Consider the following 18,545-nt stretch of genomic DNA (forward strand, 5'->3'; position numbering starts at 1 on the left):
TCAGTTTACGATTAGCTTACCAAATACGTTTTTGGATTTTTTGCGTTTTTACTTTCTTATGTTTCGCTATCTGACGTTCGTATAGTCCCTGGATGATGGTTTAAGACCTGTCGGAATAAATAAGAAATTAAAAACAGCTCTTTGTTATGCTTTTAGTACGATATATTTCTGCTGTTGACTGCAAACTAAAAAAATGTACTTGTTTTGATGTTGAGGGCCTAAGAAAAGGACGCAAAGTGGGATACGCTACTGGATGATAGGTCTCTCTTTTCGAAGGCATTAAGGTCTTCAGCCGATGGAAGGAGTGCCATTTACAAGGTTTTATGTTATCATTCCACACTGTGATCAGGTGATGGAATTTAATTGAGAATGATAGCACGGAATTTGTTGACCAGAAAATGAACACTGTCACTTCTAAAGAAAGACATCGTTGCACCAGTCAGTATTTTAAACTTGTATTTTGTTAAGCAGTACTAATTTCGAGCGCGGCTCATTGTTAAGTGCATAACAGACGTGGCAACATCACCATTGTCAAACATAAATCGCATGCCGTGAGTAGCTGTGTATGGCACGCTATTACTCTTTGACGAGTGTGAGGACCCACTTCTGTTAAGTTCTTAGCAATGCTCCGCGCTCGACACTAGAACTGCTTTAAAAAAATGCAGTTTTATACAGCCTGGTGGAACAATGTCTTTCTTCAGATTTATCGAGATCGCGGCGCCCATACGGAAGAAGTTGACTCTCAGTTCACCTCTCATTATCGACCACGAAAATTTCTTTGTCAGAAATCGAACCATTTACATCCAATCCGAATGCTATTGTGATTCCAGAGACCTCAGTCATGGGGCGGGGCATTTATTCGTTATTTTACCAGCTTAGTCTCCTTACAGAGGTTATGCACAGAATTTTCTCTTGCCTTCTCTATTTTGCAATAAGTTCATTTCGCACTGTATCTGACCATTTCCAAAAAAAACTTTCTACTCTCCTTATTTGGCGCTCTCGTAGTGTACTTTTCTTACTTCAAAACTTGAAATTTATAACTTTTTCTCTGTTCAAGTCAATGTTTGAAGCAAACATATTTTATTTTTACTGAAAAAAAACCTTTTTCATCTGAGCTAACCTTTTCATCTACGGCGTTCTTGTGCGATTTTGCATTGTAAACATAGGCAGCTCTTCTACTATACCCTTTTGTGGTTTTCATGTTGTGTTTCGTTTGCGTTCAAGTTTTTCGTTTTGTGCCGTACGTAACTTGTTAACAGCACTTGGTACATTTAGCCGGAGTGGCCGAGCGGATCTAGGCGCTACAGTCTGGAACCGCGCGACCACTACGGTCGCAAGTTCGTATACTGCCTCGGGCATAGATGTGTGTGATGTTCCTAGGTTAGTTAGGTTTAAGTAGTTCTAAGTTCTAGGGGACTGATGACCTCAGAAGTTAAGTCCCATAGTGCTCAGAGCCATGTGAGCCATTTTGAACTTAGCACATTTAACGTTTAGTTATTTTCAACCGGGCGGATAATGTTAGCTGCAGATTTCATGACAGACATAATTTTACTCGTAATTTTACCCAAGTTTTGATTTTGTTTCTAGCAGATGGATAGTTATTATAGAAAATTATTACAGACCAGCAATTTGTGTAATCTGCCTTCGGCAACGCAACAAAGAAATGCCGAGGATCTTTACATGCGCCGACGCCGATTTAGTGAGCCGCCATTGCCACCGCCTACGCCCATCTCGTCCGCCTTTCGGATGGCGACTCGTCCGCGGAAGAACACCAGTCGCGCGCCGGTCTGCGTCGTTTCGCGGCAGCTTCCTCCACGGACAGCCGGCAACATGAAGAATGGACTCTTTAGGGCCCGTTAATTGCGTGTTTATTTACCTGGCCGCCGGGGCCGGCGACCGAGCTTTTGCCTCGCACAGAGTTTTCGGGTCAGTGACAGACCGCCGCGTATGTGTTTGTCTCTGCTCCCGGCCCCAGGAAAAATCCCTACAAACAGCGGCAAATGATTATGCAACGCACGTATTCCACTGTCCATACTGACTTCCATTGAGTGCGCACCTTGGAAATCAGCTATTTGCTTGTATGTTGACAGCTTACACCGACGGAAGAAAACACTGTCTTGTAGTCCGTGAATAACGTTGCCGACCAGAGCATTACACGCCGGTGTTATTTATTAAGACTTTGTACCTTGAGAATTGCAACGAATGTTCTGACTGCGAGTACAGTTAAGCCTAGATGAAAAAGAACCGAACTGGCAATTATTTTACGTTTCATTGACTGTTTATTTACGAGCGCTTTTCGGAAAGTAAGGAATGATAGGTCGTGACATGCAAAATACAGTGAAAATCAAAACAGTTTTATTTGCAACAGTTAGCTGCAACTTCCAGCTCCACAGCCCCGATCCGACTTAGACGTTTATCGTAGCGTTGTACGAACTTTCCAATACCGTCGTTATAGAAGGCAGCCGCCAGTGCTTTCCCGCCAATTCTCTACGCTGGCCTACAGCTCGTCGTCTGTGCCAAAATGCCTCTACATAGCCAACGATTCATGTGAGCAGAGATGAAACTCAGAGGGAGACAATTCCGGGCTGCATTGTGGGTAATCAAACATTTACAATTGAAAACGATGCAGGAGCGTCTTCATTGCCCCTGCAGAATGCGACTGAGAATTGGCTTGAAGAAGAAGACGCACGACAGTTATGTAATGTTGGCTACATAGCCTCAGGCGAAATTTCCCACCAGGCCCTCGTACTTGGCGGGAGACACTATTGTTCTACGTATCTTTGCATGCTCCCTGTGTGCTCAGAACTAAAAAGAACGACGTAACGCGATCGACGGGCGTACTAGAGACACTGCCCAACAAACCTTTGCAAAAGTTCATCGTATTTTTACTGTGGTTTCCATTTCGCGACCGATCGTTCCTTACTTTCCGAATAACCCTCGTACATGCCACACTGAAGAGCCAAAGATACTGGTACACCTGCCTGATATCGTGTAGGGCCCCCGTGAGAAATCGGGAGTGTGGCAACATGACATGGAATGGACTCGACACCATGGTTTCTGTAGGGCTGTCCACAAATCCGTAAGAGTACGAGGAGGTGGAGATCTTTTCTGAACAGCGCGTTGCAAAGCATCCCAGATATGCTCGATAATGTTCATGTTTGGGGAGCGCGAGGGCCAGCGGAAGTGTTGAAACCCAGAAAAGTGTTCCTGGAGCCACTCTGTAGCAATTCTGGACGTGTGGGGTGTCGCATTGTTCTGCTGGAATTGCCCAAGTCCGTCGGAATGCACAATGGACATGAATGGATGCAGGTGTTCAGACAGGATGCTTACGTACGTGTCACCTTTCAGAGTCATATCTGGACGTATCAGGGGCCTCACATCACTCCAATCGCACACGCCTCACATAATTAAAGAGCCTCCACCAGCTTAAACAGTCCCCTGCTGACATGCATGACATTTCGCTCGATACGATTTGAAACGAGAAAAGGAGAATTTTTTGATATGTCAAACTGTAGGTCCCTATACAGTTGGATAAGTCAGTCTAAACCGAGAGAGTTGGCGCAGCGGTTAGCACACTGGACGCGCATTCGGGAGGACGACGGTTAAAGTTCCCGTTCGGCTATCCAGATTTGGGTTTTCAGATATGTTTCTCAATCGCTCCAGATAAATACTGGGATAGTTTCTTTGGAAAGGGTCTACTCGATTTCCATGCTAATCCTCTCGTAATCGCAGGTTGTGCTCCGTCTCTAATACCCGCACCGTCGACGGGACGCTAACCTCTAATCTTCCTTTCTTCTTTCCCTCCTTCAGTTCTAAGGTCGGAGGAAGGCAATGATGTACCACGTCCAACAGACTATGTCTGGTAAAGCGCTGTGATGTTGAAATCACCCTCGGGTTACTAATAACTTTTCCATAAATAGTAACAAATATTTCAGCTTCAGTTCACGAGACGAAAGGTTTTGTGGAGAGAGAGAGAGAGAGAGAGAGAGAGAGAGAGAGAGAGAGAGAGACAGAGAGAGAGGAGAGAGAGAGAGAGAGAGGGCGTGTGCGTGATCGTGTGCGTGCAATGATTCGGGATTCAATGCCCAACCAGGTCTATGATTTTCTATGTAACTCATAGGTTCTTTCACTTTAGGCAGCAATTTACACAGTGAAAATCGCCACGTTACACTGTCATTCGGAATCGACGTTAAACTTTAGGTCACACTACCGGTAGATGGGTAAGTCATTTGAAAGACAGATGGAAGGGAATGCCGTACTATCTCCAGCAGGACAATGCCTAGTAAAGCGTGGCAATGTTCAAACTAATGTGGCGTTTGAGTAGATGTTTATGTAGATTGGTAAGAGACTGCGAGCCATCACAAATACCGGAGTATCGCCCAGTGTCAATGTGATAGTGGTGCTTTCCCAGGCAATATCAGTAAGTAATGCACCCGTCAAACTCTATGATTTCTTCGAGCAGCACCATGCTTTACTGGGCTTGCTGCTATAACGCATGGTATGTCCTTCACTTTCTCCGAAATGTGAACTGACAATCGTAGTATATTACAAGGAGACCTACAGTCTAGAAACTTATCCACGTGGTGACAAATTTATCGATGCATGTAATTATTCCAGTGTAAGTTGGTGTTTATAGAGAAAGAACAGAGTACTAATGGCAGGTGAAATTATTTAAGCAACATCGATGCGTCGAAAGTAATGCCGTATTGATGATCTCCGACATCCACCCTCCCCCCTCCAAAATACAAAAAGATCGTTGGAAGCTTATTTAAACCACAGCTGCTACTTCGTTATTCTGTAGAGCAGCCACAGGCAACGGTGATGCGCGTGCCTAGTTCACATACTTATTTATCCTCGCGGTCTACCTCGTCACGTGACGCGACAGCACCTTTGTTATAGACACACAATGCTAACTAAGCACACCAGATAAAAATAAAATAATCATCATGAGAGTTCACGCTAGTATAGAATGAAACCACCTCTAGCTTCCATAATGACCCGTAAGTGTTTCAGAAATGCCATACCCAGCTGAAGCCACTCACTGATAATTAGATCCCGTAGAACTACCAAAATGTGGAGATGTTGGTTGCTAAGTCTAATCAGCTGTCCCAGACATTTTCTGAAGGATTGAGATTGATTGATTTAGCGGGACAGTCGACGCGCGGTACTTTGCCTCAGTGTACATCAATCCAGGAACGTATGAACGCAGCCTTGTCATCTTGGAAGACGGAAGTGTCCATAGCATAATCATGAAGATATAGGAGAGAGGGCAACTCTTCATCACCACGGATCCTCACATATTACAAAAGTAGATGTATGGATTTAGGTTCCACATCTTCTATTAAACCACTGGATCAGTTGAACCAAACGTATCACTACTGTTCGGAAGGAGCCACTGTAGGGTTAAGAACCACATACCTCTCAAAGGGTGCGAGTGAAAAAATGATCGTAGCTCACGAAGTGCGAATAGCAACATTATACTCATCCAGTATTTGAAGATGAGAGCACTTAGTGACTTGCAGCCATTTCACACATAATCTAAAATTTTTATAAGACTTTTTCTCACTTTACCCCCCCCCCCCCTCCCCCCACAAAATGATGAAAGGAAAAAAAAAAAGATTTTCGCTTACTACATTTTCGCTGGTTATGCAGTAAAACTGTTGCATCATGCAGGACGTTTTAATTTATTACTTCTTTACTACTAACAATTTTCGGAATACATTTCGCAGACAATATGTACATATCCCACTGGATATACCTGCAAAATGATATCATTATTTGACATATAGTTCAAGAGATATGATGTCATAAAATAGCACTGCATGAAAATGAAACTAAAGGACGAAATTCGTCAGAGATACAGGTGAAATATGTGTACAAATATGTGCGAAATATGTAAAATGTTTGCGAAATGTATTTGACAAGTGCTTATGCGACCTTTTGAATCTCTGGATCAATTTCAACCAATCTTGGTACACATATTATTTTCTGTCTGGAAAGAAATATTGTGGTAGTAACAAGCAATAACCTCTTTCGGGGTGAGGGTGATAACATGGTGATAGGGAAGAAAGAGGATGAGAAGGTGGTAGACAGGGAGGGAGGGAAGAAGAGAAAGAGTGGATGCAGATAGGGGATGAGGAGATGCATCGAGAGAGGGGGAAGAGGAAATGGACAGGAGAAATGGAAGAGGAGATGGACAGAGAGGGGAAGGGGGAGATGAACAGAGAGAGGAGAAAAGGACAGAAAAATGGACAAGGAGGAGATAGATAGAGAAAGGCCCCTTATTAGTTACAGGGCCTGCACAACAGACAAGCAAGGTGGGCTGCCGACCTCCCTTCAAGAGTTCAGATCGAAACATCGCCAGTGGATGTAAATAACACACATTCCGCCTGAACACGGAACTACTTCGTGAAAAGCCATGTGACAGAGATCCACCAATTGGAACTAATGTGTGTACTTGTAGCACTCCGCCGAATCGGTGTTATAAGCATGCCAGCAGAGTCAGTGTGTACCTACAGCTAGGACAGCTCCGGCCAATACGTACGCCGGCTCTAGCATAATAGACACTCGCTGTAGCCTTCAGTTGAAAGTTGTATAATTGTAATTGTTTAGAGTAGTATTTTGGTTATTATTCTCTTTTCATTGTCTTGTACTCTTATATGGTTTTTGCCACCAAAAGAATTGCTGTGCTTCTTGTTGTTCTTGCATTTGGGAATTAGTGCACGCCAAGAAGGCGTTTTAGTTATAATAAAGTGTGTTCAGACTTGATCGTTAGTTCTTTCCTGCCGACCGCAGGACACTACAGAGGTGATGGACAGAAAGAGAGGAAGAGGAACAGAGAGAAGTGGAAGGAGGAGATGAACGGCGAGGGATGGCAGGAACAGATGGTCCTGGAGTATGTGAGGAGGGGATTGAGGAGGCAGGAGCAGATCGACCGAGAGGGGGAGACGGAGACGGATAGAGGGCGAAGGAGCAGATGAACAGAGGAGGAAGAGCAGATGGACAGAGAGAGGGGGAGGAACAAATGAACAGAGCAGTGAAGGCGTAGATAGAGAATGGAGGTGGAAGAGATGATCAGAGAGGATGGGGGGGGGGAGGAGACGTACAGAGAGAGGGGGAAGGAGGATGCAAACTAATAGAATACTGGAATAACTGTATACCTGGGCAACGCCAGATACTCAGCTGATGTTAAGTAAAGTACTCTGTTCATATACACTCCTGGAAATGGAAAAAAGAACACATTGACACCGGTGTGTCAGACCCACCATACTTGCTCCGGACACTGCGAGAGGGCTGTACAAGCAATGATCACACGCACGGCACAGCGGACACACCAGGAACCGCGGTGTTGGCCGTCGAATGGCGCTAGCTGCGCAGCATTTGTGCACCGCCGCCGTCAGTGTCAGCCAGTTTGCCGTGGCATACGGAGCTCCATCGCAGTCTTTAACACTGGTAGCATGCCGCGACAGCGTGGACGTGAACCGTATGTGCAGTTGACGGACTTTGAGCGAGGGCGTATAGTGGGCATGCGGGAGGCCGGGTGGACGTACCGCCGAATTGCTCAACACGTGGGGCGTGAGGTCTCCACAGTACATCGATGTTGTCGCGAGTGGTCGGCGGAAGGTGCACGTGCCCGTCGACCTGGGACCGGACCGCAGCGACGCACGGATGCACGCCAAGACCGTAGGATCCTACGCAGTGCCGTAGGGGACCGCACCGCCACTTCCCAGCAAATTAGGGACACTGTTGTTCCTGGGGTATCGGCGTGGACCATTCGCAACCGTCTCCATGAAGCTGGGCTACGGTCCCGCACACCGTTAGGCCGTCTTCCGCTCACGCCCCAACATCGTGCAGCCCGCCTCCAGTGGTGTCGCGACAGGCGTGAATGGAGGGACGAATGGAGACGTGTCGTCTTCAGCGATGAGAGTCGCTTCTGCCTTGGTGCCAATGATGGTCGTATGCGTGTTTGGCGCCGTGCAGGTGAGCGCCACAATCAGGACTGCATACGACCGAGGCACACAGGGCCAACACCCGGCATCATGGTGTGGGGAGCGATCTCCTACACTGGCCGTACACCACTGGTGATCGTCGAGGGGACACTGAATAGTGCACGGTACATCCAAACCGTCATCGAACCCATCGTTCTACCATTCCTAGACCGGCAAGGGAACTTGCTGTTCCAACAGGACAATGCACGTCCGCATGTATCCCGTGCCACCTAACGTGCTCTAGAAGGTGTAAGTCAACCACCCTGGCCAGCAAGATCTCCGGATCTGTCCCCCATTGAGTATGTTTGGGACTGGATGAAGCGTCGTCTCACGCGGTCTGCACGTCCAGCACGAACGCTGGTCCAACTGAGGCACCAGGTGGAAATTGCATGGCAAGCCGTTCCACAGGACTACATCCAGCATCTCTACGATCGTCTCCATGGGAGAATAGCAGCCTGCATTGCTGCGAAAGGTGGATATACACTGTACTAGTGCCGACATTGTGCATGCTCTGTTGCCTGTGTCTATGTGCCTGTGGTTCTGTCAGTGTGATCATGTGATGTATCTGACCCCAGGAATGTGTCAATAAAGTTTCCCCTTCCTGGGTAAATGAATTCACGGTGTTCTTATTTCAATTTCCAGGAGTGTACATTGTAAGCCCGAGGCATGGTACAAGAAACACCAGCAACACATCACAGACCCATCTCCAGCCTGGACTACACTCTCTATACACTGCAGATTATACGCCTCACGGATGCGTCAGTGCACTCGATTCCTTGCAGTACCTGAAAAGAAGCAAAAGCGCAACTCGTCGAGCCGCACTACAGTCTTCCAGTCAGCTACAAGCGAGGGACTGTCGCGAAGTACCCGACTCCAGATGTCCATTACATGCAGTTCCCTTCACAATGTTCGCTCGGAAACTGGTTAAGATAGACGTGCATTACATCAACATGTACCAGCAAAATTCCTGTTGGGTTTGAAACAGACTGTCTGTTAGGATATCTATAGGACACGTTTTAACCACATCAACTCTCGAGTTATTCATAAGTTGGCGGGTTGCAAAATCTGCGTAGTAACCTTTTCAGCTATATTTTCTTCTTCTTTAGCGTTGTTTCATCCCCCTCGCTTCATATGGGCGAGGGCCAGGCTGTCAGCGATACAAATATCTCGTTTCGTCTATAGTTAAAAATGTGACGCAACGATATTTGTTTTTAAAACTATTAAAAATATAATTGTCATTAATGTTATTAAAGAAACAATTGTAGACTATTTCTGTTTTCAGTTAAAAATGGAAGATAAAATATGAAAAAAGAAGATGGGGCAGGAAAGTGAGGATCTTAAAATAAAGCACTGCACGTTCATTTAAGTTGAAGGACCTGCACTAAGAAAGAATGGAAGACAGAAGGTTAGGCATTCCATAGGCTCGTAGGTTGTGGGTATAAAAATGAGGTCCAGTGCGTTGTGGTAGGTGGTGGTAAATTCCTATGGGACCAAACTGCTGAGGTCATCAGCACCTAGGCTTACGCGCTGCTTAATCTACACTCCTGGAAATTGAAATAAGAACACCGTGAATTCATTGTCCCAGGAAGGGGAAACTTTATTGACACATTCCTGGGGTCAGATACATCACATGATCACACTGACAGAACCACAGGCACATAGACACAGGCAACAGAGCATGCACAATGTCGGCACTAGTACAGTGTATATCCACCTTTCGCAGCAATGCAGGCTGCTATTCTCCCATGGAGACGATCGTAGAGATGCTGGATGTAGTCCTGTGGAACGGCTTGCCATGCAATTTCCACCTGGTGCCTCAGTTGGACCAGCGTTCGTGCTGGACGTGCAGACCGCGTGAGACGACGCTTCATCCAGTCCCAAACATACTCAATGGGGGACAGATCCGGAGATCTTGCTGGCCAGGGTGGTTGACTTACACCTTCTAGAGCACGTTAGGTGGCACGGGATACATGCGGACGTGCATTGTCCTGTTGGAACAGCACGTTCCCTTGCCGGTCTAGGAATGGTAGAACGATGGGTTCGATGACGGTTTGGATGTACCGTGCACTATTCAGTGTCCCCTCGACGATCACCAGTGGTGTACGGCCAGTGTAGGAGATCGCTCCCCACACCATGATGCCGGGTGTTGGCCCTGTGTGCCTCGGTCGTATGCAGTCCTGATTGTGGCGCTCACCTGCACGGCGCCAAACACGCATACGACCATCATTGGCACCAAGGCAGAAGCGACTCTCATCGCTGAAGACGACACGTCTCCATTCGTCCCTCCATTCACGCCTGTCGCGACACCACTGGAGGCGGGCTGCACGATGTTGGGGCGTGAGCGGAAGACGGCCTAACGGTGTGCGGGACCGTAGCCCAGCTTCATGGAGACGGTTGCGAATGGTCCTCGCCGATACCCCAGGAGCAACAGTGTCCCTAATTTGCTGGGAAGTGGCGGTGCGGACCCCTACGGCACTGCGTAGGATCCTACGGTCTTGGCGTGCATCCGTGCGTCGCTGCGGTCCGGTCCCAGGTCGACGGGCACGTGCACCTTCCGCCGACCACTGGCGACAACATCGATGTACTGTGGAGACCTCACGCCCCACGTGTTGAGCAATTCGGCGGTACGTCCACCCGGCCTCCCGCATGCCCACTATACGCCCTCGCTCAAAGTCCGTCAACTGCACATACGGTTCACGTCCACGCTGTCGCGGCATGCTACCAGTGTTAAAGACTGCGATGGAGCTCCGTATGCCACGGCAAACTGGCTGACACTGACGGCGGCGGTGCACAAATGCTGCGCAGCTAGCGCCATTCGACGGCCAACACCGCGGTTCCTGGTGTGTCCGCTGTGCCGTGCGTGTGATCATTGCTTGTACAGCCCTCTCGCAGTGTCCGGAGCAAGTATGGTGGGTCTGACACACCGGTGTCAATGTGTTCTTTTTTCCATTTCCAGGAGTGTAACATAAACTAACTTACACTTAAGGACAGCACACACACCCATGCCCGAGGGAGGACTCGAACCTCAGACGGGGAGAGACGCGCAATTCGTTGTAACAGTGGAGATAAGGGTAGATGGGATGGATGTTAGGCAACGGAAAAGAAGTAGGAGATTGTGGAACTGGCTACAGCATGGTATTAAGAGGAACGGACTAGGGAAAGATGGAAAGGAAAAAGGAGCTGACATAGAATGGAGAAGGGAGGCAACAATTAGAGTTAATAGCTCAGCTAAATATAAAGGCGGATTTAGCTGAGGGAGTCTACTGATATTTGGGAGAGGATATAGAGTGTGTGTAAATATGATGGATTGTTGCACATGTTGGTAAAGGCGCGGCAACGTGTTAGGATTGGAAATTAGAAGGGAGACAATATATTTGTTGGAGTCGAGTTTGCGGATGGAGTAGGCTATACGAAGGTGTTCATAGAGGATGCGGAGGGGCGAGAATTTGATGAGGTGGTAACGGATCCGTGTGGGGGGAAGGTAAACGGATGCAGAAGGAAGGGCAAAGTGCGTCGCACCCAACGATTCGGAAGGAATGATCCTATGGGCTCTTGTAGTTTCAAGTTGTAAACGGCTCAAGGGTCGTTTCGGTAAACAGAGCAGTTTCGTTGCATTTTTAAATCGACAATGCCAAGACAGTGCAGCAGGCGATCCAGTACATGGCGCGGAACAGTGCATGAGCTGTTTTAGTGTCTGCAACTAGCTGCCCAAATGATATGTTTTAAATATTTCTTTTTGTGTTGCTTCTAATAGAAATTACTGCCAATCGATGTTTTGTTTAAAACTTTTACATCGCTAATCATTTCTTTTGTTATCGGTATTGGTTTGTTTCGTAACAAGGAAGAAAGGGAGTCCGTGTCTTTGTCTGATTATCGTAGCATGTAGATGGACGTAAGTTCAAAGCAGATCAGCTATCATTAATGTCATGAAAAAAGTATTCGAGAGAGCTGCCTTATCCGCTGACATATGGAATCAATATGTTGTTACTATGATTGCACGCAAAACATTTCATATTATGAACAAAAATAAAGGTAAACTCTTCCATTCTTTGTTCTCATTGTAATCACAGAGTGACCCTTGTCTGATGTTACTAATGTATGCAAATGTAATAAGTTCTAGTATCCAAGCCAGAAATTCAGTAAGAGTTTGCAGCGAATAATAATTAGTCCAAAGCCACCTAAACGACATTAGGAAAGATGGTAACAAAAAATTATACCAGTTCATATTCATCATACACGAAGACTAAAAGCTGTAAGGATACTAGACTGGTGACTGTGACAGACCCTAGTGTACTAATTATTGACTAATTACAAATGTTGTATTTTTGTACCAGCATTTTTGTCTTCTGCTTTTGTTTCATGCAAGCAGAGAAATGAGGAAGCGAAAGAGAAACCAGCTTTCAATGGGAACGGCAAGCAAGAGGAGCTATAAAAATCACGAGATCCTAGATGTTGCGCAGAAATGACATGCGTCACTGGATACGAATAAAAGTCAGAGCTTTCTTCTTTTCCTTCAATACGGTGGTTTATACACGGAGTTCATTATTTTCAGTAATTATTTCAAAATTGATACACATGCAGTAGCTAGCTAGATTTTCAGGTGAAATATTTGCTAGTAACAAATCCTAGCAGAACCTTCATAAAAAGAAATTTTGAAATACGTTTGGGCAGTTGGAAGGCAGACACTAACTACTCTATGAATGTGCAGGCCAGAGAAAGGCAGTTTAATAATTTTGACTGGATCTGTTACAACTTTTTGAATACATTTACTGCTTTACTTATATTGACAGCGCGAAGTAATGAATGGGAATGGCACTGAAGTAGGGACTCATACTGTCAGTGGTAAATGAGGAAGCATGAAGGAAAATTTTAATGACAAAGTCTTCCTGATGATATAGCATAGGATTTGCAGTACATTAAGCTAAAAGTAAGAAATAGCAATTCTTGAGAGCTAACTTTAACTATTCAACATGTACCCTGTTATTTTACCACTTTTGATGTTGCGGTCATGTTACACTCTCCTTCAAACACCGATAAATATTTTCCTTTCCGAGTGCGTTTCAACACTCAGTAATTTCTTATCGACGAATCTCATTCATATGCTGTGATTCAGAGCGATGATCGTTGCGGATGTCACAAGAGGTTTTTATATTGGCGATATAGTGAGACTTCAGGGAATACTCAATAAAGTTTCCAGTTTTCCACCAGTAGCTCCTGCATTCATTCGTTTGTAGTGCTGATTCGCGGTTCATAGCTCTCAATTTTCTGATTTCTGTTCATCTTCTGCTTTGAAAGTCATTAGCAACTGTTAGATCTATAGTAAAATGGCGTTTGTTATAAAGTCCGTCTGACCCCTTGGTTTCATTTGTGGCTGACATTATCAAGAATCAGTAATTTGCTGTTTCTGGTATCGAACTGTTCAACAATCAAAGTCATCTGCTAATGAAAGTTTGCTTCATACGTCATATTTTTCAACAGAGGTAAACAGTAAAACAATTCATCTGCGTTTTATTTCCAACAGAGGATTTCTCTGAGGCAACGGATTTCTATGAGTCAGTGAACCTTTTCTGCGTAATATAAGTTGCAAGCGATCTGTGTATTAGCAAATCGAAAAGGGTTGCAGAACACCTCCGCCATTAGAAATAAATTTTCTCACGACATCCGGAAATAGAGTTCTAGCTGTTGAAACGACAGAGAAATATGTTAATCGACCTTTTCTTGAAAGCTCTTGTTGTTTTATGTTATTTACAGAAATGTTAGCAATTCATTAACAGTCACGTTGCAGTATTCCACGTAACGTGTAGAGATCTCAACAAAAAGATTTTCCTGCTCAAACAGAATTCAAACTTTCATTGAAAATGTTTCTTTCATCGGAATATGTAAGTTTTTCTCTTAACAGTTGTCGTTTACCACGAGACACCGTTAGCTAGGTCGAAGATGCACAGTATCGGTGCATGTTGATCTGCTGTATATTCTATGGCTATTCAACTTTATGGAAGGTAGAATACACTATTGAATCACAAAGACAACAGCAAGTCACATTTTATAGCTTCCTGCTTACTCGCAGATACGTTTCGACAACATATCCTCTCATTGCTATCCAGAAATGTTATTTTCTCACCGGAGATGATTTTTGACTTTAAAATCCAGGAAAAATTTTGAAAAAGGCACCCGTTTTTCCGAGTGATGGTCATTTCAATGTTTTCAGTTTTTTGGGACAGTCTAATTTGATCTGGACAAATTTTTGCCCATACTTTAAACACTTCATTTCTTTTCAACTTCACATAAATTTCACACATGGGCAGTGATTCATTGCAGATGACACAGAGGCTTGTGAGTAATCTCTTGCGCAAACGAGCTTCGGTTTTCCTGATCCTGCGAAGGAACCGAAGCCTAACAACGACTAAAGCTTTTCCCTCGAATCATGCTCCCATGTATTTGTGTGCATCTACATGAGTAATCATAAACTGTTGCAGTTCTGTCATTAATGAAGTGGCAAAGTTTACATTTCTCTAGATTCAAAAAGTAGTATCCGCTTAATGCGTAGATTTGGCTGAACATTTTTCCTTATTATTTTTATAGTTATATAGCACAGATAAACACATCAGTTCTATAAATTGGTTAACAAGAAGAGACGTCGTCCGCTGAAGGAGATACAACAATCTATATTATTTCTTAAAAATAAAAATAAAATTATAATTTGCTAATTACTCTTTTCGGTGATTAATAAGCATCTTAATATCTACGAAAATAAACAGAACATTGCCCTTCAGTTAATGTGAACTTACCAGTCTTATAAAACATATATTATTTGAAAGGTAGTAAAACAAAGAATCAATATCTTTGCACAATGTTGGCCACAACACCATCATTACTAAATGTAACTTAGATCTGCGGAAATATGTGGAAAACTGCCTTTAAGTTAATATGGCTTCACAGTCTTTAAAACATACATTATTTAAAAAGCATTAAAACTTAAAAACAGTAAAAAATGTACCATGCTTACTGAAGAATCGGTACCTGAGTACATTGTTGGCTATAGCACCATCGCTACGAGGTGTAACTCAGATCTAAAGAAATGATCGGAAAATTCTGTTACAGTTAATGTGTAAACCTAGCAGTCTTTACAAACATACGAATACGTTATTTGTAAAAGTATAAATATAAAATTAGTAAGAAAACGTACCAAATTTACTATGGAATCTAAGTATAAGGGTTGATGGTACCATCGTTACTAAGCGTAACATGTCAGTAGTGAAAAGTTGGTCAAAACATGGTTGTTAAGGTTTAAAACTATCAGAAGACTATCCTCTGTTTGTCCATGTCCAGTGTGCCCTGATTCGTTAGTAAGTATAGTACATTTTTAACTATTTGTACGTTTTAGATTGTTAAGTGTTCGCATCAACTGAAAGACAGTTTTCAGTATTTTTTGCATAGATCTATGTTACAATTAGTAACGATGGTGTTCTGGCCCACACCGGACAAAGATACTGATTCTTTAGTAAGCATGGTACACTTTTTACCATTTATATGGTTTAATAATTTTTAAATAGAGGTTGTTAAATTCACATTAACTACAAAGACATTTTTATGTTTGTTCTGATATGGAGATGGTTGTTAATCAGCAGATCCCAGATATTAGAGAATTGTAATTTTATTTTTATTTTAATCAATACTATTAGAAATTTTTGACAAATTGGTTAATGCTGGCAGTTACTTTGGAGTTAAACATTTGTGCGAGTACATTTTGTACCCACTATAATCAGGGTGTTTTGGTTTATGTTGCCAATTCCTTGATTGTACAGATATGTACTTTGCAGATATGCAGCAATTTGATTTCTACGGAATGTGCCTGATGATGAAACCACCGGAATAAATGAACATAATCAAATACTGCTGTTTGGATTTAATGTCAGACTAAATAGAGTAGACAGTTAACCTATGCACCAATTGGACGACAGGTTAAAACCCTGTAACTAAATGTGATTGAAACCAGAAACCTTGCTTTTCACGAATAGTGCGTGGAAGTTAGGTACTGGTTTGAAGCTGTGAAGGAAAGTCGTGAGTTCTGCTTGGATAAATTAGTCGGTAAAAGCATTGCCTAAGAAAGTAAAGGTTCCGGGTTCGAGTCCCAGTCTTGGACACTGTATTTATCTGACAGTAAGTTTCAAAATAGCTCACACTCGGCTGCAGAGTGAAAGGTTCATTCTGGAAACAGACCCTTTACTATGCCTTAACCATTTCTCAGCAGTATAGTTTCTTTCAGGAGAGCTGGTCTCACTGGGTATGCAGGAGAACTTCTGTGAAGTTTTGAAAGTGAGAGAGGGGTGCTGGCGAAAGTAAGGCTGTGAGGTCTAATACGAGGGTCGGTCAAAAAGTAATGCCTCCCATTTTTTTTCTACTTAAGGAAATTAAGTTAAGTGAAAAATTTGAATTTGGCGCCATTCCTCAAACCTTCTTCTGCAATCCACTGCAGTAGTAACTTTCTGTGTCAACAGGTGGCAGCACAGCAGAAGTTTGTAAGATGGCCGACATCGATGTTCGTTTGAGACAGCGTTGTGTGATTGAATTCTTGAATGCAGAAGGTGAAACGCCCATACGCATTCATGAAAGACTGAAGAAGGTGTATGGTGTTGTGACAGTGGATGTCAGCGCTGTTAGACGATGGGTTCGTCGTTGTAAGGAAGCTGAAGGGCAAACACCGTTGACTGACGAAAAGCGGAGCGGCAGGCCGGTGAGTGCAGTGACTCCACACAACATTCAGCAAGTTGATGACATCATTCGTGGTGACCGTCGGGTGACTGCAGATGAAGTGTGTCGCATTATTTCTCTTAGTAAAGGCAGTGTGATCACGATTATTAAACAATTGGGGTACTCAAAAGTTTGTGCATGGTGGGTTCCAAGAATGTTAACCAATCAGAATAAAGAGGCAAGGAAAACAATAGCCTCCCAACACTTGCAGCGCTTCCGTTTGGAGGGAGATGAGTTTCTGAAAAAAATTGTGACCGGGGACGAAACATGGGTGCATTTTTTTGAACCCGAATCAAAGAGGCAGTCAATGGAGTGGCGTCACACAAGCTCGCCGAGGAAGAAAAAATTCAAAACTGTGCGATCGGCAGGGAAAGTTATGGCAACAGTTTTCTGGGATACAGAGGGTGTGATTCTGGTTGATTTTTTGGAGCAGGGATGCACAATAAATTCTGTTCAATACGTCACAACCCTCAACAAACTTAAATCACGTCTTCAGCGAGTTCGCCCAACAAAATCAATGGCAGATGTTCTTCTTTTGCATGACAATGCAAGACCACACACCAGTCGTCACACCTCTGACGAGATTGTCAAAATTGGATGGGAAGTTTTGCCTCATCCCCCATACAGCCCTGACCTGGCACCATCAGACTTCCATCTGTTCGGACCACTAAAAGAAGCTCATCGTGGGATTCATTTTGAAGATGAGGAGGCCGTCAAAACATCCGTGCGTCAATGGCTTAGGAAGCAGAGCTGTGATTTTTACCGTGCTGGGATACATGCCCTTGTTCAAAGATGGACCAAAACTGTAGAGATGGGCGGAGATTACATTGAAAAATGACAAAATGATCCTCAATGTTGTGGTTTTCAACCTATGTAATTGCATTTAAATTTCCTGACAATTAAACGTAGAAAAAAAAATAGGAGGCATTACTTTTTGACTGACCCTCGTAGTTTCAATCTGCCAAAACAGTGTGCACTCCACTGCCGAATGAATAATTCGTCCCTATCCTCTGACTTACCTCCGGTTGCAGGAGGATGTCTCCCTCGTAGAAGCCCTTGTTATAGAGTCCGGCGTCAGTTCCGTTGGATGGAGGGTTGTACTGCTCCTCGGCGTCGTCTTCCTCTGGAAACGGGTCCGGAGCCACCAGTTTATCGTGCACTATTGTCCAGCGCCTGCCGCCATCCAATCCTCTGGCGAGGTCCCCATCAAGCTCCGCCTCTTCCGCCCGCAGTGCGCCGTCTGTGACGTCACCGTGCCACCTGCTGGACCTGAGAAGGGGTCCTGGTGCGGCGTCTCGCAGTTGCAGCAGCAGCAGCAGCAGTAGCGGCGGAAGCAGTCTGCTGGCAGGTGCCTCCATGGTCGTAGGACTCGGACAAGTGCGCAGCCGGTGACGCTGTCCGGCGCTCTTATACGTCTACATGTGGGCCACCGGCGCCTCTTGCGCAAACCTCGGCCAGCCACCACTCATTTGTGAATCGGGTGAAGTGGCGGCGTTCCGAAGCGCCGCTAGCGGCAACTGCGGGGATCCTCCGAGCCACTTTGTCCTCGGGTGCTTGCAACGAGACTGGCAATCGGACGGGATTTGTTGGCGCGGTCGCAGAGTTTACAATTGGGGATCTGGTTTCAAAAATCGAGGAGTACAAAACATGCCGAAATGACCATTTGTAAGAAGCGATTAACATCACCAGCGTGGCTGTCTGCGGAGTGCGACGTGTGAACTTGACATACTTGACGTAACTGAAAAGTTTCCGGATGGGTGCTACAGGAAGAGAGCCGTAAGTGACAAAGAAAGGATCGAAATCGTT

The 18,545-nt window shown here is 44.6% G+C and overlaps 1 protein-coding gene across 1 annotated transcript in view; it reads right to left on the bottom strand.

Moving 5' to 3' along the window:
* The window catches only part of LOC124620010 (meprin A subunit beta-like), a 69,789-nt gene extending 51,692 nt beyond the window's left edge, over window positions 1-18,097 (bottom strand). Inside the window, exon 1 of the mRNA XM_047146675.1 lies at window positions 17,759-18,097. Within this exon, the coding sequence (XP_047002631.1) occupies window positions 17,759-18,097 (339 nt within the window). The remainder of the gene's footprint in view (window positions 1-17,758) is intronic.
* Window positions 18,098-18,545: the final 448 nt, after the last annotated feature.

Source organism: Schistocerca americana, chromosome 6, assembly GCF_021461395.2.
Source record: "Schistocerca americana isolate TAMUIC-IGC-003095 chromosome 6, iqSchAmer2.1, whole genome shotgun sequence".
NCBI lineage: Eukaryota > Metazoa > Arthropoda > Insecta > Orthoptera > Acrididae > Schistocerca > Schistocerca americana.